A 27,195-nucleotide genomic window follows, 5' to 3' on the forward strand; every position below is an offset into this window, starting at 1 on the left:
ATATTTTACAATTTGTAATATTATACAAATATATAATAAGGACAATTTGATCAAATATACATTCCAATAATATTTTATTCTTTTAACCAAACATGGTAATCTTATATTCCTGCTAAACTAACCAAACACAAAATACAACATTCACAGTAATCCTATTCCCTGATAATCTTTTATTCCTACTGATAATCTTACATTCTGCGAACTAAACGCACCCTGAATATTAAAAACTTAGGCATATTAAACTAAACTCATTTTCTATCCAAACATTTAAAAAGAAAAAAGGTAAAGGCCCGGCCCAACCCAATAAGTGATGTTATTTTATTCCATAAAACGCAACTTTAGGAGGAGCCGTTGTTTCATTTCAAATTTTGAATTCTCCTCTCCTTTTTTCTTTCCTATTTCTTAAACAGAGCAGAACAGCAGCCGAGTCAAGCCATGGATCCAGAAACCGAGTTCCTTGCATCGAAACGAAAAACTGGAAACCAATGGGAACTTTTCAAAGAAAACGTTAGGCCTTTGAAGAGAGGCCGCAAAGTCGATCTCTTAAACCATGCTCTCAAAGCTCACACCGATGATCAACTCAAGAAATCTCTCCTTGAAAACCGAAGGTCTCTTCCATAATCTTTATCTATGGCTATCTTGTGTGTGTGTGCTTGTTTTCTTAACCTATTTTTTTTTAATTTATATTTTTGGTCCAAATTCTTATCTGGGTACTTTGTCTTTGGATCTGTAGGAGATTGATCGAGGCAATTGATGAATATAAAGGAGATGATCCTTTCCAGCCTTGGCTTGAGTAACTATTCTTCCCACTTAACTTTTATTTGAATCTTGAATGTTCTGTTTGGCTGGAAGTAGATTTGAGTTTTACATTTTGAATGATTGGAATTTGAAATTAATTAAGCAATAAAAATGAAGAGCAAGATGTTATTGTTCGAAGTTAGATATGGGTAGACCGTTTCTATGGCTAATTGTTTGTTTTGTACCTTTTCTTTTGTCGGTTAAGTTGCATTAAATGGGTTCAAGAGGCATTCCCACCAGGTGGAGACTTCTCGGGTCTCGTATTGATCTACGAGCAATGTGTTCGAGCTTTCTGGCATTCGGATCGTTATAAAGATGACCTCCGCTACCTCAAAATTTGGTTAGAATATGTGGGTACTTTTCACCTTCTTTTTTTAATCATCTTATAATGGTGAAGTTTAATGTTGTTTATTTTGTTTCTGCTAGCTCACATGTCAAGTTAATGATAAATATGCTGCTTAAAATGTTAAATGATCTCAAGGAAAGCATACTATTACTAATGAAATTGACATGTTTTTCCTGAGTTTAAAAAGCTGAATGATTGTGAAGTTGATGACTTGATGTTACTGGCAATGGTATTTGCAGGCCGAGCATTGTAGTGATGCTGAGGTCATTTATAGTTTTCTTGATGCAAATGACATCGGGAAGACACATTCAGCATTCTACATAGCATATGCTTTGCACATGGAGTCCAAGTCTAAGATGAAAGCAGCAAATGATATACTCAATCGTGGGATATCCAGGTAATAGCTGTCTTCAATATTTAGATTGATAGAATTTGATCGATTCAACTGATATTGTAGTGCATTTCATTTATGTAAAACTTGTTTTTCCTCTCAAGGTTTTACATGGTTTTGTTTGTATATTTTTTTATCCATCCACTTTGATCTATTTGAACTTGTGAATTTACATTTGTTGATCTAATTAATCTTCCTGTAACTTCAGCAATGCTCAACCAATAGAGAAGTTGAAGCATGCTTACAAGAAATTTCTTGCTCGCTCAATGAGAGGACCTAAAGCAACTGAGGTAGACACTGATATTTAATGCCTCCTCTTATTTTGATTTTGTACATTTATCTGAATTTACTTGGTTCTGTTTTTTTTTTTTTGCTATATTCCCAAACTACAGGAGGAGTTGAAGGACGATGTCCGAAGTTTTGGAGCCATATTGGCCAGGGGAGAGAGTGGTAAGTTATCGCCTTTCTTTGCCAGTTTCACTTTATCAAATAATAGGTTTCTCCACAGCATAACATGTAAGTTCCTGTGATTGCAGAAAGGCAGGCCAGCAAGACTTTTGAGCTTGGCAGGAATAAGTTGAAGCAAGAAAAGTAAGCAAACAAGAACCATTTTAAAGTTTGAGCTCTCATCATATGTTTCTTGGATTCGTGTATGAGCGTCAGATATGGGTATGCATGAGTATCCTTGAAATTCATATCTTCCTATCCATGTATTGGACACGTATCAAGCATGTGTATTTCAAGAAAAAATGAAAAGCTCAAGCAACGTAGTTCCCATCTTCCTTTACTTCATTCTAGCCATGGAGCACTCATTTTAAGTACATATTATGAACTTAACTTTTTATTGCTTTTCAGTCATAGGGTGCAGCGAACTCCACTTTCTATTTACAATGATAACAATACGGATGTGATGAGGGGTCAACCCTATAAGCCAAGTGCTGATTCAATCTCTTGGCACACAGTTGGAGGTAGAGCTGAGAGAAACAAAGAAAATAATGAAGTGCCTGCAAAATGGACATCATACAAGGTGGTTTCCTTCAACTCTGAAACATGATTTCTTGCTATTGGGAAATGTATTTTTTTTTCTTCAGATTATTCTGCAAATGACATTGAACTTCTAAAATTCTTCTCAGGTTCCAAAAAGACCTGTGCCAAGAACCATGGGGACCGGTACAAGTGCTCATATTGAAGTTTTTGTTGACGAGGAATGTGCAGAGTAAGTAATAGTTATTTTGAAAAGCTAATAACTTCTGAATTTGCATAAATATAACTGTTATTCAGACATAGATATCAGAAAAGAATGAAAAAAATTTGGAAAAAAAATGAGTATACATGTGTTGTATATATATACTCATATCCAACAAGGAACCCCGAGTAACCGGTTGCGACTTGTACTATGACTAAATGTATCCACTTTTCGGACCTTTACTGGAAACCTTCTCTACCACATGAAAGTTGTAATCATTCTTCTTTATATGAATTAATTTACTTTTTCTTGGGACTTGTGTTCTTTAGAAACATATGAAACTGAATCGATGGTTGTTATGTTCTAGGGTGTTTGCAATACTTATTTTATAAATTTTTTTTTTTGTTATCAGAAAGCCAAAAGCGGGTGATGAGAAGGATAAAGCTTCAAGTCTGCAACTGAGAGAGTTGGATGGAAAAAACATAAAAAAGTAAGTACTGTAAACAAGTGCTTTTAAAATTACTGCTAAAGAAAAAAAATTGGTAATTTAGCTGATTTCTGAAAATCTTTTGTGCAGGGAAACTGAGTTACTTAGGGAGAATCCATTGCGGAATTTCCCTTCAAACAGTCTACCTAGGTGATTTTCATGGTGCGATCTGCTTTTAACTCCAAAGCCTGATCCATAATACCATGTACAACTTGTTTTCCTTGTTTTTGTTGGCCTAAAGGTTTCACTTTTTTTCTTTCTTTCTTCATAAGTGTGTAATGCTTGCGGGCTAAGTTTGCTCATGTTTTAAGCTCGGTCCAAACTCGATCTTTCTCGACTTGTTTAGAACGGATAATACCCATCACAATTATGTTTTTTATTTTATTTTAAGCTATGTTTTTATTATTACATGTTAATATGTTATATATATATTTCCTTAAGGGATATTTTAATCAAACTTTGATTAGTAAGTTTACAATGTAGTCCCTAAATTTACAAAATACTCATAAATTTTCGACATTGAAAATCTATTAAATTTTATACTTTAATCTATTTTCGAGATCACTAGTCGTAGAATGGGTATGAAAAGCACAACTTTATAAAAGTAGTGTGATTCAAAATGACATTCGAACGAAACGTGAAGTTGAAATAAATCGAGCCCTTTTTTATAAAAATTGATAATAATTAATTGGTTCTTTTAATCTTAACGTGACAGAATGGTAGCGCATGTTGCAATAAATAGTATGTTATCTCTTACAATTATTGACATTTAATTTTTATTCGATTGGTGTTCTTTTTATAACATTAAGGAGGAAACATTCTCGAATAGAGGATAAATATATGAGATAGTCTTCTTGTCGGAGGATATGCGAATTCCGAGAATTTTCTTCAAATTGAAGAATTTTCACTAATAAATAATTCGAAGCAAATTAATTAAACTTCGATAAATGGATCATGTTCTAATTTTATATCCGAATGCATAATTTTACTTCTACGACAATGTATAAGCGAATATGTACTAATTTTGGACGTTGTGGTGGTGATTTTTCTTTTCCATGTGTAATCGACTCCAGAACTTGTTAAAATAAATTTTTGGTAAACGCAGACCAATTTAAAGGCATTTTTTAAGGTACTTGACCTATCTAATTTAAAGGCCGAAGGTTACTCCAAATCAAATTAATTTAAAATGAATATATTAAAAAATAAGTTGTAATAAATCTTCTTTTAAAAAGTTAAAAAAACTTTTAAAATAGAATGTTATGTCTACTAAGCATTTGTCTCTCCACGCTCTATATCAATGCTCGAACCTAAATCATAATAAACAAAGTTACTATCAAAGAAACATTTTTAATCTAAGTATTCATAGGGTTAACGGATCATATGAGTAATCACTGACTCACGAGGTCGAATGGATCGACAGGAGTTTGGTCAAGCTATCAATGGTCGGGAGTCATGGGTACCAATAAACATTATCTTAAATCAGTCATTGCCTTTAATTTAATTGTTCTTGAATAAAATACTTAAATACATATACATGTTTGGGTTTAATGGTCAATTCGAAAGCTTTCGAATTCGAATTTGGCAAAATAGACTTCGAAAAACTTAAATCATGTCAACAGTTAATCAAAGTCAACGGGTTGACTCGGTTCAAGTTGATTCAAGGCGAGTTGACTCGGTTCAAGTTGATTCAAGGCGGTTGACTCGGTTTGGTTTGACTCAATGCGAGTTGACTCGGTTTGAGTTGACTCATTTTGTACCGGTTTGAACCGGTTCAGTTTAACCGAACCGGTTTCATAAGTTTCCTGGGCCGACCGAGAAGCCCCACACACACTGGTTGTACGTGTGGCGACGACAGGGGCCTTTGAGGTGGTCCGATTACTGCAAGGACATCCACATAGCTAATACTACACGAATTAAATCAAATATAGGCCAAAATCACGATTAAATGACTATAAACATGATCGACGAGTTACCCAAGGCGTTCGAACGGAGCAGCGACGGAGAGTCGACAAACCCAATTGGGTTTCGATCAGACTCAGGGAGTCCAATGGGCGTGGCGGTGAGATGAATGGACGACCGAATCATCTGAAATCGATGAAAAACATTGGCGTGAGATTGGTTTCCTGTTGAGGCTTCGATGTAATCTCTACGATGAACGACGTCGTCTTTCGTCGAGGTGGTGGTTGGGGTTTGTTCGTCAAACGATGACAAGTCGGATGCTGGTAATGGTGACGGTCACGGCATCCGGTGGTTGCTCGGTAGAGGTGAAGGTAACGGGGCTTAGGGATTTGGGAATTTAGGGATTGGGTTTTCAAATCTTAAAATGAGGGAAGAATGGGTTTCTCGTGATATATCCCGAGCCTAATATAATAAAATCTATTTTATTTAAATAGTTCCCAAATAATGATATACCTTAGATGGCTAAAGCATGGTCACCCAAACTTCAAGTTACAGGTTCAAACTATCGCAGCCACAATTTTTTAATTCCTTGATTTTTTTAACATTTGTGGCCATAATTGAATAAGAAATTTCGGGCTTAAGACCTTGAACCATTGATAGTTTGCAAACTGACCCTCTATTCTTCAACAATTATCAATTTGGTCCCTAATCATAATTAAATATATTTTAAATTAAAAATTTGGTGTGGCAGTTGACTTACCTGTTGACCATTGACATGTTCATTGACTTTGACTAAGTTTGACCGTTGACTTTGATCTAAATATCAAATTTTTCGAAAGGTAATATTTTATGTTTTTTATATCCCGAGTCTGAATCCGAAGTCCGTTTTTCTAAATTCTAACCCAAAAATCTCAAAATTGACCCTTAAACTCAAACATGCATATTTATTTAAGTAATTTAATTAAGTACATTCAATTCAAGAACAATAATTAACTTGTGGCGTTATTTAATTAATATACTCGTGATTTTACTTACTATTTATATGCTCGACCCATTTCCTCTCGATCCATCCGTCCGCGCGAGCCCGTAATTACTCAACGTACTGAAGTCAGTGCTTAGTAGATTCTCCTAGACTGATTGCTTTTTGCGAGGTGTGTTCCTTATATGTCATATACCTGTTTTAAGTATTTGGTTGAAATACCATGTGTAAATGATTATTTTCTCTGATTTGAAATGTATTATTTACTCTAATTTGACCATCGTATGATTTATCTGATTTTAGCCTGACTCTTGATTTACTATATTTTTAAATCATGCTTGGCTGACACTTGTTCTTTGGTTACTGTTTTTACTGATAAATAAATATATGTTTGAACTCTGATTTCCTGCTACTACTTTCTACAGTCTGAAAACTGTTTTTCTGCGGGGTACTTTGGGATCTGGTACGAAGTCTCTGCATGTTCAGCTCCGACGAACCTGGTAATTCCTTATGGACCTAAGGCGACCCTTGGGTAGGCTCTGTAACACCCCAACCCGTACCCGACCTGAATACGAGTCTGAGATGTCATATTGACTTTTTAAAACAATATTCTGATAAAATAACAAAACATTTGGACTTTTATTAGGAAAATACGATCATATATTGTTAAATTATATTTCATTATAACAAGTTAGAAAAGAAAAAAAGTCTTTATGAGCAGTACTATACGGTATGAACAATACCGTATAGTACCGTTAACAGTATCGAATGCTAAAATTTTTCAAAATACTACAGGGGTACCGATACCCTGCTACAGTGTACCGATACCCTTGCTATAGTAATTTCGTCCAATTATATAAAAACTCATAAAATTTAAACTTTCATCACTATACATTTACCATTTACATAAATATGTTTAAAACATTCCAAAACTCAATTAGAGCTTATCGCATTCAAATCTTTATTTACATGTCAACCCATATCAGTATCACAAAAATGCATACTATTCAATTCTTTTCTGATCTGACCTTTGGAAATGAGAAACTGACATGTCTTGCTTAACTTTTATCAATCTTCCTCTTCTCAAAACCTACGTGTAAAACAATCACACGCTAAGTCATTGACTTAGTGAGGCATATAAAACATATAATAAAGAATTTATATAATTATAAACAATTCATACTTTAATATCATACAAAAAAATATATCATTTCATATAACCAATACACATATATACATATATCATTAACATGCTTATCAGTACTTAAATTATTATCACTAATTATCTTTTTATCATGTAAGCATATACTGAACCTTTCTATACTCACCATCGGGCATCCATGTCATTTCACAACAAAGCACACATAGTATCATATCAAGTTATTTATTATCTTTAAAACCCATGTATACTATTGAGAACTTAAGGTATGTGAGTACTTTGAGGTTGTGCACACATATACTGTCACCATAGCTAGTATAATAATCTGTCCATATGTCCCGAAGAACATAGGTAATCTGTTCATATATCCCGAATAACATAGGTAAAATGTCTATATGTCCCGAAGAACATAGGTAATCCTGTCCATATGTCTCGAAAGACATAGGTAATACTGTCCATATGCCCCGAAAGACATAGGTAATCCCTCAACTCTTAGCATGCCAACTATACCTATAGCTCTCATATCACATAACATGGGCATTCTCTTTCATATCATTTCACATATTCACATGCACATTTCACTATTCATATGATTTCATAATCATATGTCACTTAACTTATAACACTTCTCTTGTGTTCATATGACATGTAAATCATTGTCATCTCTTGTTCTCATGCGTGTTCCCATACATCACATATATCACATATTCATATAGGCTCACGGTTTTTATCACCTATTATGACATTTCACATATACACTTTTATATCACATAAACTCATATCTTCTTATCACATAGCTTCTTATTATATCATTCACATCATATAACTTATTGTCACATAATCTCATATTACATATACTATATTCACATACTTGTATATTCATGTAATCATATAGGTCATGTCACATATAATAACATATACCCATTTCCATGTATTAATACACACATAAGAATCACATATTGTATCTCATAGACATATCATTTTCATACCTTTATCACAAAGCTCATATAACTTTTCCTGCATATTCATGTCACATAATGTATATGGTATGAACTTATATCATGTTTCATAATATGAAATGAATCATATATCAAAGTATTAAATCTAGACTTATCACAAGTATATAATTGAATATACTACTATAATCAAGCTATGCATATACACTCACCTTAGCTTTGCTTGCTTTGATTCGATCATAATTCTTCAATTGTTCCGGAACGAGATTACGTTCTATGTCTACGTAACAATACATATATCCATATCAATATTCAAATTGATATACTCTAATATTCCCTTTTATAAACTAAAGGAAAAAATCAATTTTTGTTTTCCCTTTGAAGTGTATTGATGTTTCTTCATTTAAGAGTGTATCGGTATATTTCGAATGTGTACCGATTCACCTTGCCCATAAATTGTATTTTAAGCCCAAAAATTCATCATTTTCAGTTTAAATTCTTCATGTTCCATTCTCTTTTCTATTCTTAACTCAAGTACATATACTTAAACTAATTTCTACTCATTTAATACATCCTTAACCTCAAAATTCCATCTTTCATATGGAAATCAATAATCATACCAAATTTTCAAGATGCTCTAAATCTAATTCTATCAATTCATATATCTTAATTAAGTTGACGAAAAGTCAAATTTAGTTTCAAATTCAACTTATCAATTCTTTTTCGGAAATTCACTTAAAAACCCATTCTCTTTAATCTTCTCTAACTCTTTTATCTTTTGATTTTAAGATAACTTAAGTTTTCCTTAAGCTTAGTTATCATCTAATGATCAAAACCCAAACTTTAAATCAACAAATAATCAACTAATTAAGAAACTCACATTTGCTTGTATGTTTCACGGTTGGAGAAGAAGAAATGAAGAAGAAGAAGATGAGAGAATTATGTGGAATCCAAATGGATTCCACGTGTTTCCCTTATCTTATCAGGGAAATAAAAATCTTTCATGTCAAATGACCATTTTGCCCTTTAATTCCTTTAATAATTACTAATAACATTTTAGGAAATAATTGCAAATAAGTCACTAAACTATTCAACTTTTCCATTTTAATCACCAAATTCTGAAATTTTATAATTTAGTCACTAACTCGTAGTTTGGGGATGTTACAGACTCAAGGGCCCAATGGGCCTAGTGGTAAGACCTTATGGACCCTAAGACACATCCTTAGGGTGGCTCCTCTGCTATGTGCATTGGATAAGTCCTTATGGGCCTGAGGGAACTCCCCTCAGGTGGGCTCTTATTCTTCGGCTAGGGTATGACCTAATGAACGCAATGTGCTCCTAAGGTTGGCTCCTATGCTCATTGGGCCTAGGGTAAGTCCTTATAGATGCAGTTATGGGAAACTGCATATAGTGTATATTTGGAGGGTAATTTTGTGTTTTAACCAAAAATACTGTTGTTGTTTTTATAATATGAAACTGAATTGATTTTACAAATTTATCTGCATGTTTTACTTGCACTGCTGGAACACACTGAGCTCCCTAGCCGACTTTCCCAACTTTTCCCTTCTCAGATACTTTTGAATAGGCACCCCAAACTTGGCACTTGGAGGATCGACATATTTCATACAGTACATTTTGTTCTAATGTTTTATCTTCCAAACTACCCTTATTTTCTGGGACATGTGACTATATTTTGAAATACTTGTTTTATGACTTACACAACTTTTGCTGCTAATGTTAGGATTACTTCGATACTGATTATGAAATATTTTAATTTACCCAATCACTTATGGTTTTATATCACATGAATTGGACCTTTTTGTTATCAACTATGTTTTTAAAGATGTTTATTCATAATATGGTTTTAATTTACTGAGAAATGTTTTGGAATATTTTTGTTGTAATATGCTAAATCTAGTAGTAACGCATAGGCTGGATCTAGAGGTTAAATGGAGTTACATTTAGTTAGTAAAAGCACTTGACACCCTGTTTTATTAGTATATTTTAACCTTCTTTTCACACAAAAGACGGCTTTTTAAGACCAAAGAAACGTTAGAATTCAAACTCTATGCTCAGCTTCATATTACCACCCTGCTAAAGACTACGGGACATACTTGTTTGAGCAAATTGATACGGTTGCAGAAGTTCACATTGTCATAACGGTACAGTTCTTTTATGCGAGAGGCAGGTTATAACTCGTTTAATGTTCAAAATTCGATATCTTTTTTTTTTTGGTCGAAATCAGAATACCCGTTAGCTTGATTCTAAAAACCTGTCCCCATGTGCAAATGAAAAGGATAATGAGCAGATTAACAACATAAAAGTTGAAACAGGCTCAACTATTTCCTTTCTAACACCATTTAATGATTACCCAACATTCCACACTTGCAGTTTTTCATTAAAATGGAAATGATTGTTACTCTACAAACCCAAAGTTAAGGTTAAACTACCAGAAGTTCAAACAAGTCGGTGGATGATTCCAAAGTTTAGGTTAAATCACCAGAATATATACATAAGCTGAGAAAAGGACATTCAGGAAACCGGTCCCAAGTAGTCACCTTCCAAGCTCACCAACGCCTGAAATTCCCTCTCAGTCTCCATCCATTTGGTCCCAATCACGATAAATCTAATGATGACATCCTTCTCAATCTTCGAGTTTTTGTCGTTCATGAACATTCCATTCTCCCCAGGCACGTAACGGTAGTCGGGCATTTTTATGTGAGACAGATAAATGTTTTGGACCGGTCCACACTTCAGGAACACTCCATGTTTTAGTACCTTGTGTATAACCCCTTGCAGAATCTCTCCTCTGAACATCTTGAATGTGATTCCGCTGAAGAAAACAGGGAAAAGCACATCCCCAGTGTTCTGTCTAACTCTGCCCTCTCCGATGGTCTCCAGGGTTGTTACGGCCATGAAATATCCGAGATCCTTGGTGGCCTTCTTGCTAGCGAATTCATCCATAAGGCGGATCACTATCGCCTTTTTAAGCATCAAGCCTTTAGCATCCAAGCTGTCAGCAGGAATTATGACATTCCATGGCATCTGCACCTTCAGAAACATTCTGCACCCAAACTCAACACTGAAAACAAAATCAATGTCCATAAGAGCAAGAAAAATTTTCAATCTAGAAGAATTCATATACAACTTAGATTTTAACCCGTTTGTGATGATCATAAATAAAGATAGTACCAAACCAAGATCAAGGCATAAAGAAAAAAAAATAAACTGATAGTATCCATAGAAAATCATGGGATTTCCTCCACAAGCAATTGAAAAATTCTATAAAAAAACAAACAAACAAGATGAGCACATTCAGTAGGCCGATCCAACCACCACTCATACAAACTAAATTTTCATACATTCCGTGACAAATCAAACCTTTGCATGGAGCTTTGTTCACAAACAAGCGTAATCTTTTAAAAACAAAGCAGTTCTACATAGGAGTGAGTGTTCAATCAAGTCACGTCGACTAAAAAAATTTTGAGTTAAGTGAGTTGTCGAATCCTATTTTATAACTCATTTTTTTTAATTGAGTCGAATTTATAAAATTTTGAGTTTAGAGTGAGTCCAGTTTTGCTCAATTCTAGTTCTACACATAATTGTATAATAAACAAACCCCCCATGTAGGATATATATATGTATATGTATACATCCCTATAGTACCTATAATGCTCCTACTCATCTTCTTTTTTCTGAATTAACAGCAAAACATGGGAAGGGGGGATCTGATTCGTCAAATGCAAGGAAAAACAAAGAAAATTTTTCGCATATAGTGAAGAAATATACCCATATCCAGCGATTACACAACAAATGAAAACCTTTTATGTGTTCAAATTGAACATGCAATAGAAGAAAGTGAAAGAAAAGCCAATCAGATATCATATATTTTGAAAGACAAATGAAATACAATTTTAAACCGTGAAGATAAATCGGGTTTATTTTGACGAATAATAAAATTAAAAATATTGCACATTACAAGTGAAGCAAAAACTAACCTCTAAGATAGACAAGTGAAGAGCCTGAGCTGCTGCTATGGCCGAAGCCGAAGAGTGAAACAGGGAAAGGCCTGCCTGAAAGTTGCCGAGGAGTGATTGATAGCGACAATACATAAGAAACTAAGCGAAAATGAAAGAAAAGAAAAGAACTGATATAGGTGGTGCCCTAAGACTCTAAACTATTGGGCTCAAACCCGTTTGTTATTTTATGAGTTCGATATAAAAATATACTAAGGAGAAAAATATCAAGAATATATGTGAAATATAACATAAATATATAATTATAATACTTTTATAATGGTTGACATAATAAATTAGTAATTTAGGATTATACATTATATAAAAAATAAAAAAAATTACTAATAATTATGAATTAAAGTCAAACATAGTAAGAAAATTATAACTAAACACAAATTATATATCTAAATTCAATCTGAAAATTAAAAAAAAGACCAAAATAACAAACAAATAACGAGTTTTATTAGGTTTTTTGTTTTCTCCAGCAATATATGAAACAAAAAATTAAATTACCAATAAACTTGGAGTACATCGAAACGCTCGGGCCTGGGCCGTACGAATCTCAAAGCAACGGTTTTATTAGGGTTTTTGTTTTCTCCGGCAAAGGGTTTAAGGTTTCTCGCTTCTCGTCTCTCTTTCTACTAATGGCGAAGGACCCGATGGAAACCGAAGAAACGAATCGATTAATCCAAGTAGAAGAGGAGGAAGAAGAAGACGATGAAGACTTTAAAGAAGCTTGCACTGAAGATGAAAATGAAGATGATGAAAATGACGAAGATTCAGAATTCCTATGCTTATCCTGTGATTCCAAGTACGGTTGTCGTTTAACTCATTTCTTCGACTTTAATGGAATAAGAAAAGAATTGGAATTGGATTTTTATGGTTTATTCAAGCTAATCAATTATGTTCGCTTTCAGGTCTAGCCCCAATCCCGGTCATTTGTTATTCTTTTTCTCCATTTATGTCTTTTTTTTTCATTTTTCATTTGCTTTCTGCTTCAGTATTAAAAAATGTTCAGATATAGCAGTTTTGAAAATGTTATTTTTGTTATTTACTTTTTATTGGGAAAAATTAGAAAATATTTAAATTCTTTTAGAGGAAAGAATGAATAATTATGCTTCCATTTACAGTAATAATTATGTTAGCATTTGTTTAATGTTTTAGTTTAATCAACTATAATTTTAGGATGCAAAAGACGAATAGAAAAAGAAAAGGAACTGCATGATCTTTGCTTAAGTTCCATATTCTGTTTGGCAGCCAAGAAATTGATGGAAACACAAAGAAAACAGAGAAAATGGAGGCTAAACTTGTTTTGGTTATAATTTGATAGATAATACGTATAAATTCAATTGCTTTTTTAATTGTCTGAAAGGTCAGAGAGTAATTAAAAGAAATTGATAGTTTTTTCCAATTACAAACTAATGACATCCGGTATTCCGGTTTCATTGATGTTAAGTTTAGCAAAAATGATTTGCTTTCCTATTGTTTTTATCATGAAAAAACAAGTTTGAGGGAACCCAATTATGTGAAGAATCCTTTCTGTCCACTTCTCTCACAATTTTTTAAACTGCTGATGAGTTTATTTATAGTAAAGGAGTTTTAGCATGATAATATTCTTTGGATTAATTATTTATTTGGTTTTTTTTAACATTCATTTTGATTTACCAGGTAGCAGATAATAGATGTTGGAGTTGCGGAGCTTACTGCAGTCCAAGCAAGATCTACAAAATCATGTACATCAATCTATTGATAAAGATGTTAAGCTTCTTTTTGCTCATGATAAGTATTTAAATCCTTTCATGAAAGACGATTCACTTCTTTACAGTTTCGGTGGAGATGAAGAAGATGATGATGACTGTAACACATCATTTTACAAAGAGGAGATTTTTAAGGATTTTGGTAACGTTTGCATTAATGATGACGGTACTGTAGAAGATATTGAGTTGAATGCCGAGACCTATAAAAAAGATAGAAAAACTGTTATGGGTCGGATTATGGACAAAGTGTTAAGTCATTAAAAAGTCATCCAAAGGATAAGCAATCTAGAATTTATATTGCAGATGTTGTTGAAAAGGATATTAAAAGGGTCAACGATAGTTATTTTGGATCATACAGTTCATTTGGAATCCATAGAGATATGATAAGTGACAAGGTATACAATTTTCTTATGTACTTTGATAAAAATGTTAGAAGGTTTGACTACTGATTTGGTGCTCATATCTTTTGGTTCTACAGCTACGAACAGATCCTTATAGGCAAGCTTTATTGAAAAATCCTCCTCTCCCTGAATGGTGCAGTTGTTATGGACGTGGGCTGTGGGACTGGCATACTAAGGTAACATGTTTGTTTCAGTTTCTGTTTAAGTTTTATTTAGCTATCAATGTTTATTTTATTTGCTAAAAATCAAATGTGTAACCTATATATCGTACGTAGTCATGAACCATTTCACTTTAGCATTTGATAATTGTTTAAATATTTATTCTTCCACCATGCTTTATGCACTTCGCCTCCATTTCGTTTTAGAGATTTTGTCACATTTTCATATTATTTGAGAATCCATGGATTTTCATCACGAAAAATTATTGTTAAAATGCCTTTCTGTTAGAGATTTCTGACTCATGGTGCATATGGCTTCAATGATAGAATGTTCTACCGTGACCTTTCCCTGCTCTCGCCGTGTAATTCATACATGACAAACTATGATTGAATGTTTGGGTCTTTGTTACTATCTGGATATATGTATACATGCATGTTTTGTTTTATTTTGAATTACTGCCTCCAACAAGGATTTTTGCTGCTGGCCGCCTTTTTTTTAGCTAGTTTATTATTCATTGCATTAAGTAGGTCTATTTATCTTAAAATTTGGGGGGGAAAATAATCTCTGCATTGGCTATAGATTGTACCTGTACCAGACAGTCTTCTTTTGGTTCTTTAGCATTAGGTTTTAGCGAACTAGGCTGCTGTTAGATAGTTCGTAACCAAGGAAGCACGGGGACGGCAAACTTGTGCCGTTTCACGTACCGGATACGTCCCCGGTACGGGGACGACACGGGGACGGCTGGGGTACGTACCGGGGACGTTCCACGGTGGCAGGGTACGGCTGAACGACGCCGGGGACGTTTCACCGAGTCTTGGGGACGTTTCGGGGACGGCATTTTCGACTTTTTCGACGTCGGAGGAGGTGATGTCGAGGCTGTTGTTTGACTTGGCTACGTCGGCTAAAGCAGTAGCGTAGCTGGAAGCCGCTGTGGCCGACATTCTGGCACCGCTGTTGAGGGGGCGAGAGGCGGAAAGTCTGAGGGAAGGGAAAGTGGCTGAGAAGGAGAGGTTGAGGGAAGGAAGAGGCGAAGAGCTCTGGTGAGTTGGGAAGAAGGGAGGAGCTTTGATTGAATGACGATTGAAGTTTGCTGAAGGGAAGCCATTGATGAAAGATTTAAACTTTGGGATGAAAGATTGGAACTTTGGGAAGATGAGGAAAATAGAGGAAGAAAAAAGGGGGATTTTGATTTCTGGAAAACAAAAGGGGTTATCTTGAATTGGAAGAGGAGGGCCACTTATTGGATTGTGGAGATACTTTTGATTCATTAGGAGATATTGGGTAGTTTGTCGAACTCTCGTTTAATGAGTCGAGAATTTAGAGTGTCAGTTAATCTCAAAAGATGTTAATAATATTTGATTTGAATTTAATATTTTTCTAGACTTAATATTATGGTTCAAGTCTTAAGATTTGACACTTTAATATTATAATTTTATTATGAATTTTATTATTCTAGAGTTAATATTATGGTTTGAATATTGAAATTTGACATTTTAATGTTGTTGTTTGTTTATGGATTTTACTGTTATAAACTTAATATTGTTGTTTGAGTCTTGATTTTTGACATTATTTATGATTTTTTATATATATTTATAATTTTAAATTATTTTATATGTTGTACCCTTGCCGTCCCCGTACCCTGTAATTTTCAAAATTGCCGTTTCCCGTCCCCGTATCCGTCCCCGTATCCGTATCCGTGCAACATAGTTCGTAACTAAAGTAAAATAAAAAAAAGTTGCTTATATATTGCTTTTATCTTGACAAATAGCTTGATAGTTTCATATATGGTTTTTTTATCTTTTAAGTGTACATTTTGGCTAATTTCTAAGCTTGAATCTATTTGGAATTTGTTATCCACAAATTCTGCGTATATGCTGTATTGGGATCAACATATAGAAGGATGCCTAAAGTTTTAGCCAAAATTTGCTCTCCTTCAATATTTTGACAATTAAAGTGGCCTGCTTTTATGCATGCATGCATGTGTTAGTGATGTGCCCAATCCATCATAATGAAAATTACCCTTGCCCCTACATTTTAAACGCCGTCTTACCTTTCCCACGTTTTATTTTCATATTTCCATATTAATTAATTTGGTTTAAGTAGTTCTGTTTATGTTTATACCTCTTTTCTCATTTAGGCTCGTTCGTCACCAGAAATTTTAAGTGTTTTAGGTGGCTTGTGTGGGACAATATGCTTTGCTGAGAGTTTCATTAAATGTATCTTACAGATGGCCAATGATAATTGCTATCCTGGTTTCGGCAGTTAGTTTGCCACTTATTATTTCTATATTTGGACAATATATTTATATCGACTATAAAAACCCAGCAGTTATTCGTTCATATCATCTTTGTATCCTTCGCAATATCAGCCTAGATTTCAGCGAGTATATGATCTATGTATGTGGGTTGTGACTGACCGTGTTTTACTTCATAGCTTTGACCTTGCAACTATGAAACCCGATGAAGTAGATTTCAATGCGACTGCGGAGTTAGAAGCAAAGTTCGATAATATGGATCACAAGGCAACCTCATGTTATGGGGTTGTTTTATGGTTTGACACAGGATTTACCAGCCGGTTCTGCAAAGAATCACCAACCGTTTCGTCTACATCACCACATACACCTAAAACTCACTGGTCACAGACGATCCTCACATTTCGGGAATCAATATCAATAGCGTCAAGGGAATTCCCTGCAGAAGGATCTGCAGATGTTGGGACGGATGCCTGTACGGCTTGGAGAATTCTTTTGCGTATCAGCATTGCTCGTGCAACACAGCATCGGTGCATCGACATATCCCTTGAAACTGCTGGAGTGAGCCCCAATGGACGGAAACACAGTAGGCCAGCGCAAATGTTTAATTTAACATAATGAGAAAAGTGTGTATTTGGTAGTGTTTTATGTGGAAGAGACGGATAAGAATTGTAGGTAATGTTCATTTATTTCCGTAAAATGTTTTAATTTTAATCTTTGATGTTGGAAGACTGAAAGTAAAGTATGGTAAGCATGCGATACTATGATTTTCTAAAATCGTACTTTGCATTCGTTTATTAATCATTTCACCCATCTATTATTTACCTAATTAAAAAACGCCAGGCCTAATCTAATCTGTTTAGAATAGGCATTGGAGTTAACAATGGAGCAACGTTTTATTCAATTTGATACGCCAAGTTTCATAAGTAGTGAAACTAACATCCTTAAGCTCGACGGAGAGGTACCGGTTATTCTACAACAACCCGTGTTATATTGCTTAAATCTGCACAATATGTTCATCTTGTATAATACACCACCTACCGTTGTGAGGGAAATAAATACTCAATGAAAACATCTTCAATATGTCAGTTTCAGACAGGGTTCAAGGCAATTTAAGGAAGGACACTGCAGAACCTACACACTTACAGAACGTAAATTGATGGCTGAGAAGCAATATATTTTTTAACCATGCATTTTAAAAAGTAAGCCATCAATTTTAGCAAATCATTGTTTATATTAAGAAAAAGATAGAAGCACTAAAGCCATTACAAAGCTACACACACATACTCTAATCTACAACATGAAATAAAAGAAAGGGCACCCACTTGTAACTTGCATATAAGGCTCAAGTGCACAAATCAGCCTGCATTCCCTTCGCCTAATTGATTTAAGTGACATAGGTAGGTAGTAAAATAGATGTCACATGACCACAAAATAACCTTTTAGAAAAAAGGAGAAGCGAATTTAACCATAAATGTTGTTGCTAAAATACTTTTGAAAATAGGGAGCAAAGTAATTATTTTATCAAATGTTAGGAGAATTTTTATAATATATTTATCTTTATAATAAATTTATTTAAAATAATTTATTTTATATAACAAAATAATATTACATCATTTTTATGTAAAAAAAATATGAAGTATAAACTTTAATTTTAATAAAAATATAAATAAACAAATCTAATTATATATATAAATAAAAAATATATAATTACATCTAAAACAAAACAAATCCGAACCCTTACCTAGCACAAATATGAAAAAAAACAGACCCAACCCTCTTCAATTTTCATCTCTTCATAATTTTTTATTTTGAATTTAAATAATAAAGTGGTATGACGAATGACTTTATGTTTAAATATTATAAAATCAGAGGAATTGACATGTGCGGGGATAGCTCAGTTGGGAGAGCGTCAGACTGAAGATCTGAAGGTCGCGTGTTCGATCCACGCTCACCGCATTTTCAAGTAATGTTGTTTTTTTTATTATTCTGGGAACTGATTCCACTGGGCCTGACATTAAAACTTAAAGAATAGTCTATTTAGTGAGCCATTTTATAAGGCTTCCAACATCACCTAATTAAAGGACGCCAGGCCTGATCTGTTTAGCATAGGCCTTTAGCATAATAGCTTCTGGTGTAATGTGAAATTAGAGCATCCATCTGTAAACGAAAACAAAATGAGAAACAGGGTTCATTTTGTTCCGACAAGATGGTCAAACCTTAAACTTACTAGCCTAATTTTCTAGTAAATCAAAATTTGATCACTCAATGGAAAAAAAAAAGGATGAGATAAAATAAGAAGCTTGGATGGTGGCAATGGAGACACATATACGTTGTGCTTTGCAGATACATACTTTCATTGGCGACATATCAGGAAAAAAGTGACTTTAGGGTGATCCAGGGCATGGACCTAACTAGTTAATGAAGAGAATAAGCAGGCAGCAAGGAAAGAAAATGACACTACGGCCTCTTCTTATAATTGCAGATAATCTCTTTAAAAGAAGAAGTTCCAACTGAGAAATCTGCAGGTTAAAAGATGATCTGGTCAATTGATTAAAGAACATAGAAGTGCACTGGGTAAGTATTAGTTGAAAAAGAATATATACTTTCTCCCTAATCTCTTGAGACACTTGTAGCTTCTCAACCATTCCATAAATCCTGACAGCACCCAACTTATTAATCTGGACACTATAAAAGCAAGCAACATGTTAAAAACTGAAAATAGTGATAACAACTAAAATAAAATAAATTCGAACTCTTACCTATCACAAATATATATATATATATAATTAAAAAAAAGACCCAACCCTCTTCATAATTTTTTTATTTATATTTAAATAAAAAAGATTGTTTAAAAGTATGAAAGACGAATTCACTTTATAGTTAAATATTATAAAATCAGAAGAATTGACACGTGCGGGGATAGCTCAGTTGGGAGAGCGTCACACTGATGATCGGAAGGTCTCGTATTCGATCCACGCTCACCGCATCTTATTTTTGTTATTCTCGGATCTGATTCCACTGGGCCTGACATTAAAGCTTAAACAATAGTCTATTGGTCTGAGCCTTTTACAGGCTTCCAACATCATAGTCCATAACTTTTTTATGCAACCGCCCATGACTCCAAAATATATTAACACAAATAATTTAGCTTATTACGTGGCATTTAGTAAAGGACCACAAGAGCCACGTGTCAGCGACAATGGTTACCAAAATCCTGAAGTAATGGTTGGAGGATTAGAAGGTAGAATAAGCTCCTTACATGTGGAGCAATGAGAATGTTGTTTTAGATGGAGGATTTCCAGCCACTAATCAATTCCAGTTTAATTCTCAGCCAAAAAATTATTTTCTCTGGCCTTTTTTTAAAAAGAATAAGTGTAAACAGCACTCGAAATCTTTTCATGTCTCCTATGAATCTGCATTTCCCTTTCATTTGCAACTTGTTTCTTTGCTGAGAAAACAAATACCACAGCCGCCTTTTCGTTTCCTGATAAAGTTTGGTGCTTTTAAGGCTTATAGCTCTACTAATTCCAACTAGAACCCATTTAAGTTTTCAATCATTTCCATCTGTTTTTGTGAATCAAAGAATTGGGTTGTCTTCATTTTCTCACCTAATTCGCTACAAGTTTTGCCTCCGTCAAATCCCTTAGTTTTCTTATTCTGTTCTGTTCTTAATTTTTCAGTAATAAGTTTTCATTACAGATAATGATTTTGTTTGTTTGTTTTGTAATATGGCTTTTTGTTATTTTCAGTAAAATAAACATGGATTGGTATCATTGTAATGTTATGGATGATCTTGTTGTCCCGAAACATCAAGAAGTAGAAGATAATTTCACTTCACCAGAAAGTTGGTCGAAATGGGGTTTCAATTCTCCTGGAAATTTCAATGGCAGATTATGCCACAACGTTGAATTCGAATCCACAGCCGATGTTAACGATCCATCTACATGTTCGAGTACATATAGTGGGTTGCCGACGAGTCAGGCTCGACTTTTCCAGCACCAAACGGATCACCAGCCCCATGATTTCGTCAGATTGAGCAGCTTGATGACATATTCTTGTACTAGCTTAACCTCTGGAATTATGATATCTTATAGTTATGAATAACAACATGTTCAGACATCCCATGAAAATTGAAGTGTTCGAAAGGTTTGGTCAATATGATTCTGTTTAAAACTATTTGTTCATCATTGAAATTGGTAGCCACCATCACGAATGGTTACAACAAAACGAATCCGAAAATAACGAAAAGGATCTAATATATCTTCCTGTAGGTGAAGTTGGTTGTTCATTTTGATCTGATCTCTTTTATGATATTGTCAAATTTACTTTCTGTTTCGATGTTTTATCTTTGAGATCATGTGGTATAGTACTTTCTCGTCATCATTCTTCGAGTTTCTCCATTTTGCAGGGGTTCCTTATTAGAAGAAGATTCGACTTGGAGCGATGATCTTGGCAAATCGTTTTGCGTTTCTCCTGGATACGAGTGCGAGACAATGACAGCTGATTATGTTCTGCGGAATGTAAGTTCGGATTTTCAAAGTACTTCAAACAATGAACATAGTTAGTAGTATGTGAAGGTGAACCAAAATTATTTTGAATACTAGCCTCCAGTATGTTATTAATGCATATCGTGCATGTTTATTGTATTTCCAAAATTGGAAGTATTATGCCTTAATGTTGAAAGTCCAACAATTCACAGCTACTGAATTCGGTGCCCAACTTGGCCAAACTTTTGGTCTAATTTGACAGCAATTGTTGAAAAAAATGGAAAAATTGTTCATTTAGTCCCTTGTATTTTAGAATATTTATAAGATTAGTCCTTAAGCTTCAACTATAAATACCCTAACTCATTTAGCTTCAAAATCATCTCAAATCATTTTAGCTTTCTCCCAATGTTAGAGAATTTAGAGAGTTTTCTTGAGAGTTGTTTTCTCCTTTTTATCAACAGAGAATTGTCATTGTTTTCTCCTTGTTAAATCGAGAGAAGTTGTAATTCCTATTTTTTCATAGTGAAATTCTTCTATCTTTTGCTCGTGGTTTTTACCCTATATTATTTAGGGGTTTTTCACGTAAAATCCGTGTCTTCTTTATCTTCATTTTTATTTTCTCAAATTATCAGCTGCGATTTTGCTCTATCCGATAGCCGTATTCTGCAACAATTAGTATCAAGAGCCAGATTTGAGTGTGTAATATCTACTTATTATCTTTGTGGTTATCACCAAAAGGTGGATCCTCCAACATAAGAAAGTAAGAAGGTATTACCCATTCTTTGAAGGTTCCAGAGAAATATTCACGATAGTGAAATAGTTGGAGTTATTCGTAATAGAAGCTATGTCAACGAAATTTGATATTGAAAAGTTCAATGAGAGAAATTTCTCATTGTGGAAATTGAAGATGAAAGTCATCCTGAGAAAAGACGGTTGTGTTGAACTATGTTTTGATATAACAATTTAAGGCAAAATGTTTTTGGACTTAAATTGAATTTACAAAATATTTTTGGACTTAATTGAATTTATTCAAAGTTTTAAAAGGTTTCAAAAATAATTCAAAGTCTATTAAAATCGGATTTGAGCCAAAATGCTAAAGGGTGTCAAAGTGCATCCATGCATCCCTGCAGTGCATCGATGCACCTGCACTAATGCATCTATGCATCATGCAATGCATCCATGCACTCAAACATCGAATGCACTTAGTGCATTGATGCATCCATCCATGCATCGATGCATCCATCCATGCATCGATGCATCCTGCCATGCATCCATGCATCAAGGCTGCAACGGCTAGTAACAGCTAGTTTATTTGAATTTAATGAAGGGGTATCGATGCACTTTGATAGTGCATCGATGCATCATGTTATGGGCAGCCTTTTTGAGTAGAAAAATCATCCCCAAACGGCTCCAAAACATCCCCAACGGCTATATACAACATCAAACACATTCCAATCTATAAATACAAGCTAAGGACACTTAAAAAAGTAAGAGAACAACTATCCAAGCAATCAAACACAAGAGAAGAGTTTTTCAATCTTATTTCATCTTTCTCTTGTAAATATTTTTGTTCTTGTGAGCTCAATCTTGTAAACACCTACCTTAGAGAGGTTTTCTTGTTTACTTATTTTATCTTTTTGTAAAGGGGAAATGTTCTAGCTTATCCCGTGTAAAAGCTAGGGAAAGGTTCTAGTTTAGCCTGGAAAAACTAGGGAGTTTGTAAGGTTACTCTTTATCCTCAAAAGAAAGAACAAATTAGTGAATTTGTTGGAAAATCCTTGGTGAGGAGCTAAGGTAGTGGACGTAAACTTTGGTTGAGAAAGTCGAACCACTATAAATCGTTGTATAATTCTCTACCTTTCAATCTCCTTACTCCCTAAACAAAAAACCGTTCCGACCCTTCTTTGCAAACCATTCCGGTTGTCGATTCGAGCTTCCGAAAATCCAACAGGTTGTCTAGCAGCTATCAATGAAAGGTCGGTAGACTTCACAGATGACAACAAATGGATCGAAATGAACGAAAATGCTATGACAAACTTTCATCTAGCATTAGCAAATGAAATATTGTCAAGCCTCGAGGAGAAGAAGAAAACTAGAATGATATAGGATCATCTCACCAAATTGTATTGATGGAGTAAATGTGTATCGTTTGTGGGATCCCACTGCCTGCAATGTGATCATCAGCAGGGATGTTATCTTTATAGAAGATAAACTACAAAGAAAAGAAGACGATGATAGCGCTGAAAAGTCAGAGACTACACATATACATGTGGAAAAGGAGTTTGAACAAGGAGATTCTTCTGAAACAGAACTAGCACATGATGAACAAGAACTAAAGAGTTCTGAAGCTCCAACAACTCGTCAATCAGATCGTGTGAAAAGACGTCCCAATTGGCACTCAGATTATGCTATAGAAGGAAATATTGCATACTGCCTTTTAACAGAGGACAATGAGCCATCAACATACCAGGAGACAATAAACACCTTAGATGCTTCACTGTAGATGATGGCAATGCAAGAAGAAATTGAAGTCATTCATAAAAATAATACATGGGACAGTGTGCCACTACCACAAGGAAGGAAGCTAATTGGTAACAAATGGGTCTTCAAAATCAAGCGAAATGGTTACGATCAAGTTAAGAGGTATCGTTCAAGACTGGTGGTCAAATGATATGCTCAAAAAGAATGTATTGATTTCAATGAAATCTTTTCTCCTGTGGTTCGAATAACAACAATTCGAGTAGTCTTGACAATGTGTGCTACATTGAACTTACATCTAAAACAGCTAGATGTTAAAACAACTTTTCTTCATGAAAATCTTGAAGAAGTGATTTATATGCTCAAGCCTGAAGGTTTTGAAGAAAAAGAAAAAAGAACTTGGTTTGTAGGTTGAACAAATTTATGTACGGTCTAAAGCAAGCGTCGAGGTGTTGGTATAAGAGATTTGATTCCTTCATTATGTGCCTTAGATACAACAGACTTAATGCAGACCCTTGTGCATATTTCAAGAGGTTTGGTGATAACGATTTTGTTATATTGATGTTGTATGTGGATGACATGTTGGTTGCAGGACCCACCAAAGATCATATTGAAGAATTAAATGTACAACTGGCTAGGGAATTTGATATAAAGGACTTGGGATCAACAAACAAGATTCTAGGGATGCAAATTCACCGAGACGGAAGTAATAAGAAGATTTGGCTTTCACAAAAGAATTACTTGAAGAAGATCTTGTCATGAGTCAAAATGCAAGATTGTAAGCCAATTTATACCTCTCTTCCTATTAACTTCAAATTATCGTCCAGTATGAGTCCTATCAGTGAAGAAGAGATGATGAAGATGTCGACTACCGTATGCATCGGCAGTGGGAAGTTTATTGTTCGCTATGATATGCACAAGACCAGACATTACACAAGCAGTGAGAGTGGTTAGTCGGTATATGACGAATCCATGCAAATAACATTGGAATACAATAAAGAGGATCATGAGATACATCAAAAGGACCTCATATGTTGTATTATGTTACGGAGGATCAAACTTACCTATCAATGGGTATGTCGATTATGACTATGTAGGGGATTTGGATAAAAACAAATCTACTACAGGATATGTGTTCAAAGTTGCTGGTGAAGCTGTAAGCTGGGTTTCAAAATTGCAATTGTTGTGGCTACGTCCACAACAGATGCAGAATATGTAGCAGCTACACAAGCCGGTAAATAAGCAATTTGGTTGAAGATGCTATTGGAAGAGCTTGGGCACAATCAAGAGTATGTCTCTCTGTTTTGTGACAGCCAAAGCGCCTTGCATTTAGCAAGGAATCCAACATTTCATTCAAGGAAAAAACACATACGAGTTCAATACCATTTCATTCGTGAAAAAGTGGAAGAAAGGACGGTAGATATGCAGAAAATCCATACCAAATACAACATAGCAGATTTCATAACGAAGGCAAGCAATGCTGATAAATTTACTTGGTGTCGATTCTCTTGTGGCCTGTCAGAGACGTAAGCAACATGAAGGTACAAGGTAGAAAGAATGGTGTGAATATATGATTATTCCAATATCTTCAAGTGGGAGATTGTTGAAAGTCAACAATTCACAACTAGTGAATTCGGTGGTTTCAACAATTCACGACTAGTGAATTCGATGCCCAACTTGGCCAAACTTTTGGTCCAATTTGGCAGCAATTGTTGAAAAAAATAAATGCGAAAATTGCTCATTTAGTCCCTATACTTTAGTGTATTTCTAATATTAATCCTTAAACTTCAACTATAAATATCCTAACTTATTTAGCTTCAAAAATCATCCCAAATCATTCTAGCTTTCTCCCAATACTAGAGAGTTTTATTGAGAGTTGTTTTCTCCTTTTTATTAAGAGAAAATTGTCATTGTTTTATCCTTGTTAGATCGCAAGAAGCTGTAATTCCTATTTTCTCATAGTGAAATTCTTCTATCTTTTGCCTGTGGTTTTTACCCTATATTATTTAGGAGTTTTCCCCGTAAAATATGTGTCTTCTTTATTTTCATTTTTATTTTTTCAAATTATTGCGATTTTGCTCTATCCGATAGTCGTATTCCGCAACATTTACAAGTCGAATTTTCGAAAATCGGATAACTATTTTTCAGAATATATGCTTATGTTAGGGACATGAAGATATAGCTGAATGCCTTGCATTTACTCTGGTCTTTGCATCAGAAAAGAGTATCCGTACTTGGGGGAAATGTGATGAAGGCTTAGAAGTTCGAAATTAACTAAAACCAATACTAGCAAATAAACTCGGTTGCAGAATCCGATGAAGCTTCGGAGAACCTTTAGAAATAACCAAGACATTTAGCCAGACATACATTGCATCATCCTATGTTTTTGTTGTGAAAATTTAATATAGTTCCCAATTTTATAAGATTAACTAATGGATGTAACTTTTGCACAAGGCATCTCCTGCCAAAACTTTGGTCCCTTCTGTACAGATAACAGCAAACGGATTTGTGTCGAGAGGGATGTCGCTTGAAGAATCGGTTTTGAAGGAGCTTGAAATGGTGATGACACAGGTAAAACATAAATATAAATTTGTTTCATCAATAATACTTCTTATAAGAAGTGATCAACTGCTGATACAAACTCCATATTTCAATTTATTCAGTTGTCTGATAAGACTCGAATTTGCTTCCGAGATGCCTTCTATGGTCTTGCCAAGAACTCGAAACGGAACCCTATAGCACTAGACCAACACGGAAACCACCGTGCTCAAACTCATTCTCCGAAGTGGGCAATCTCGGAGGACAAAATAAGGTTCGACCTTTAGCCTTCTACTACAATTTGCAGTACTTTCAAGTAATTTTCTCATGTCAATTCATTCTCCAGTTGCTGAACATGGTAGTACTACTATTGCTTCCACTCTTCATTTCAACTCTTACCTTGTAATGTTTATGCACGTTCTTGTTGAAATGATAATTTTGATATTTTTCAGGTCTGGGAAAAAGGAAACAACAGAACCAGAGACCAATACCATCGATCGAATGATCGCGAACCTCGCTTTCAACAAGATTGATATCAACGTTCGAGACTTTCCGGTATGTTAAACCCACAATTCTAAGCAAAAATGTCACAAAGAATTATGGAAAGAGGGCTCAAAGGGAAAGGTTTACAGAATTATTTTATGTGTTTTGAAGTAAAACTTTTTTTTATTAATCTAGGGTGATTACAAAGTAATATATATTCTAAAGATTTTCCGTCATTCGACAATGAAATCTCAAACACCCTTACAGTTGTATTTCATACCGTTAATATTATTTATTTCCAATCATATAACAAACTCCTTAGTTTGGTTAAGCATAGTTAGGTGTAGAAGTTTTGGCAAAAAGGTCAGGTGTGAAGACAAAATTTATGATCAATGAATAGTGAAGTTTTAAATATGATAAT

At 34.4% G+C, this 27,195-nt stretch overlaps 3 protein-coding genes, 1 non-coding gene and 1 pseudogene across 7 annotated transcripts; 4 read left to right on the forward strand and 1 right to left on the reverse strand.

Annotated features, from left to right (window-relative positions):
• The first annotated feature begins 396 nt into the window (after positions 1 to 396).
• Positions 397 to 3,407, forward strand: LOC120180773 (mitotic spindle checkpoint protein BUBR1-like). 2 transcript variants are annotated; one of them, XM_039186072.1, is made up of 11 exons: positions 397 to 608; positions 734 to 793; positions 1,004 to 1,148; positions 1,384 to 1,541; positions 1,744 to 1,825; positions 1,928 to 1,985; positions 2,072 to 2,126; positions 2,397 to 2,562; positions 2,669 to 2,751; positions 3,134 to 3,211; positions 3,299 to 3,407. In XM_039186072.1, the coding sequence occupies exons 1-11, from the start codon at positions 436 to 438 to the stop codon at positions 3,360 to 3,362; spliced, it is 1,122 nt and encodes a 373-aa protein (XP_039042003.1). In that variant the 5' UTR covers positions 397 to 435; the 3' UTR covers positions 3,363 to 3,407. The 2 variants fall into 2 exon arrangements, with proteins under 2 accessions (XP_039042003.1, XP_039042002.1); XM_039186071.1 differs by having other exon boundaries at positions 399 to 608; positions 2,391 to 2,562; positions 3,299 to 3,391.
• A 7,136-nt stretch (positions 3,408 to 10,543) lies between these two features.
• Positions 10,544 to 12,302, reverse strand: LOC120180818 (DNA-directed RNA polymerase V subunit 7-like). Of its 3 annotated transcripts, XM_039186108.1 has the most exons (3): positions 12,259 to 12,301; positions 12,200 to 12,219; positions 10,544 to 11,265 (listed from the first exon to the last, which is right to left on the reverse strand). In XM_039186108.1, the coding sequence occupies exon 3, from the start codon at positions 11,262 to 11,264 to the stop codon at positions 10,734 to 10,736; it is 531 nt and encodes a 176-aa protein (XP_039042039.1). In that variant the 5' UTR covers position 11,265; positions 12,200 to 12,219; positions 12,259 to 12,301; the 3' UTR covers positions 10,544 to 10,733. The 3 variants fall into 3 exon arrangements, with proteins under 3 accessions (XP_039042039.1, XP_039042038.1, XP_039042040.1); XM_039186107.1 differs by having other exon boundaries at positions 12,200 to 12,302; XM_039186109.1 differs by lacking the exon at positions 12,259 to 12,301 and having other exon boundaries at positions 10,544 to 11,268; positions 12,203 to 12,218.
• Positions 12,303 to 12,843: 541 nt separating this feature from the next.
• Positions 12,844 to 17,435, forward strand: LOC120180800 (annotated as a pseudogene).
• A 1,236-nt stretch (positions 17,436 to 18,671) lies between these two features.
• On the forward strand, positions 18,672 to 18,744 carry TRNAF-GAA. The gene has a single exon. It is a non-coding gene; the product is annotated as a tRNA-Phe (tRNA).
• Positions 18,745 to 20,869: 2,125 nt separating this feature from the next.
• On the forward strand, positions 20,870 to 26,899 carry LOC120180741 (protein LNK3-like). Its single transcript, XM_039186031.1, has 5 exons — positions 20,870 to 20,934; positions 21,197 to 21,308; positions 26,208 to 26,324; positions 26,417 to 26,565; positions 26,744 to 26,899. Exons 1-5 carry the CDS (start codon positions 20,885 to 20,887, stop codon positions 26,853 to 26,855), a joined length of 540 nt encoding a protein of 179 aa, XP_039041962.1. The 5' UTR covers positions 20,870 to 20,884; the 3' UTR covers positions 26,856 to 26,899.
• Positions 26,900 to 27,195: the final 296 nt, after the last annotated feature.

Source organism: Hibiscus syriacus, unplaced genomic scaffold, assembly GCF_006381635.1.
Source record: "Hibiscus syriacus cultivar Baekdansim isolate YM2019G1 unplaced genomic scaffold, ASM638163v2 tig00112501_pilon, whole genome shotgun sequence".
NCBI lineage: Eukaryota > Viridiplantae > Streptophyta > Magnoliopsida > Malvales > Malvaceae > Hibiscus > Hibiscus syriacus.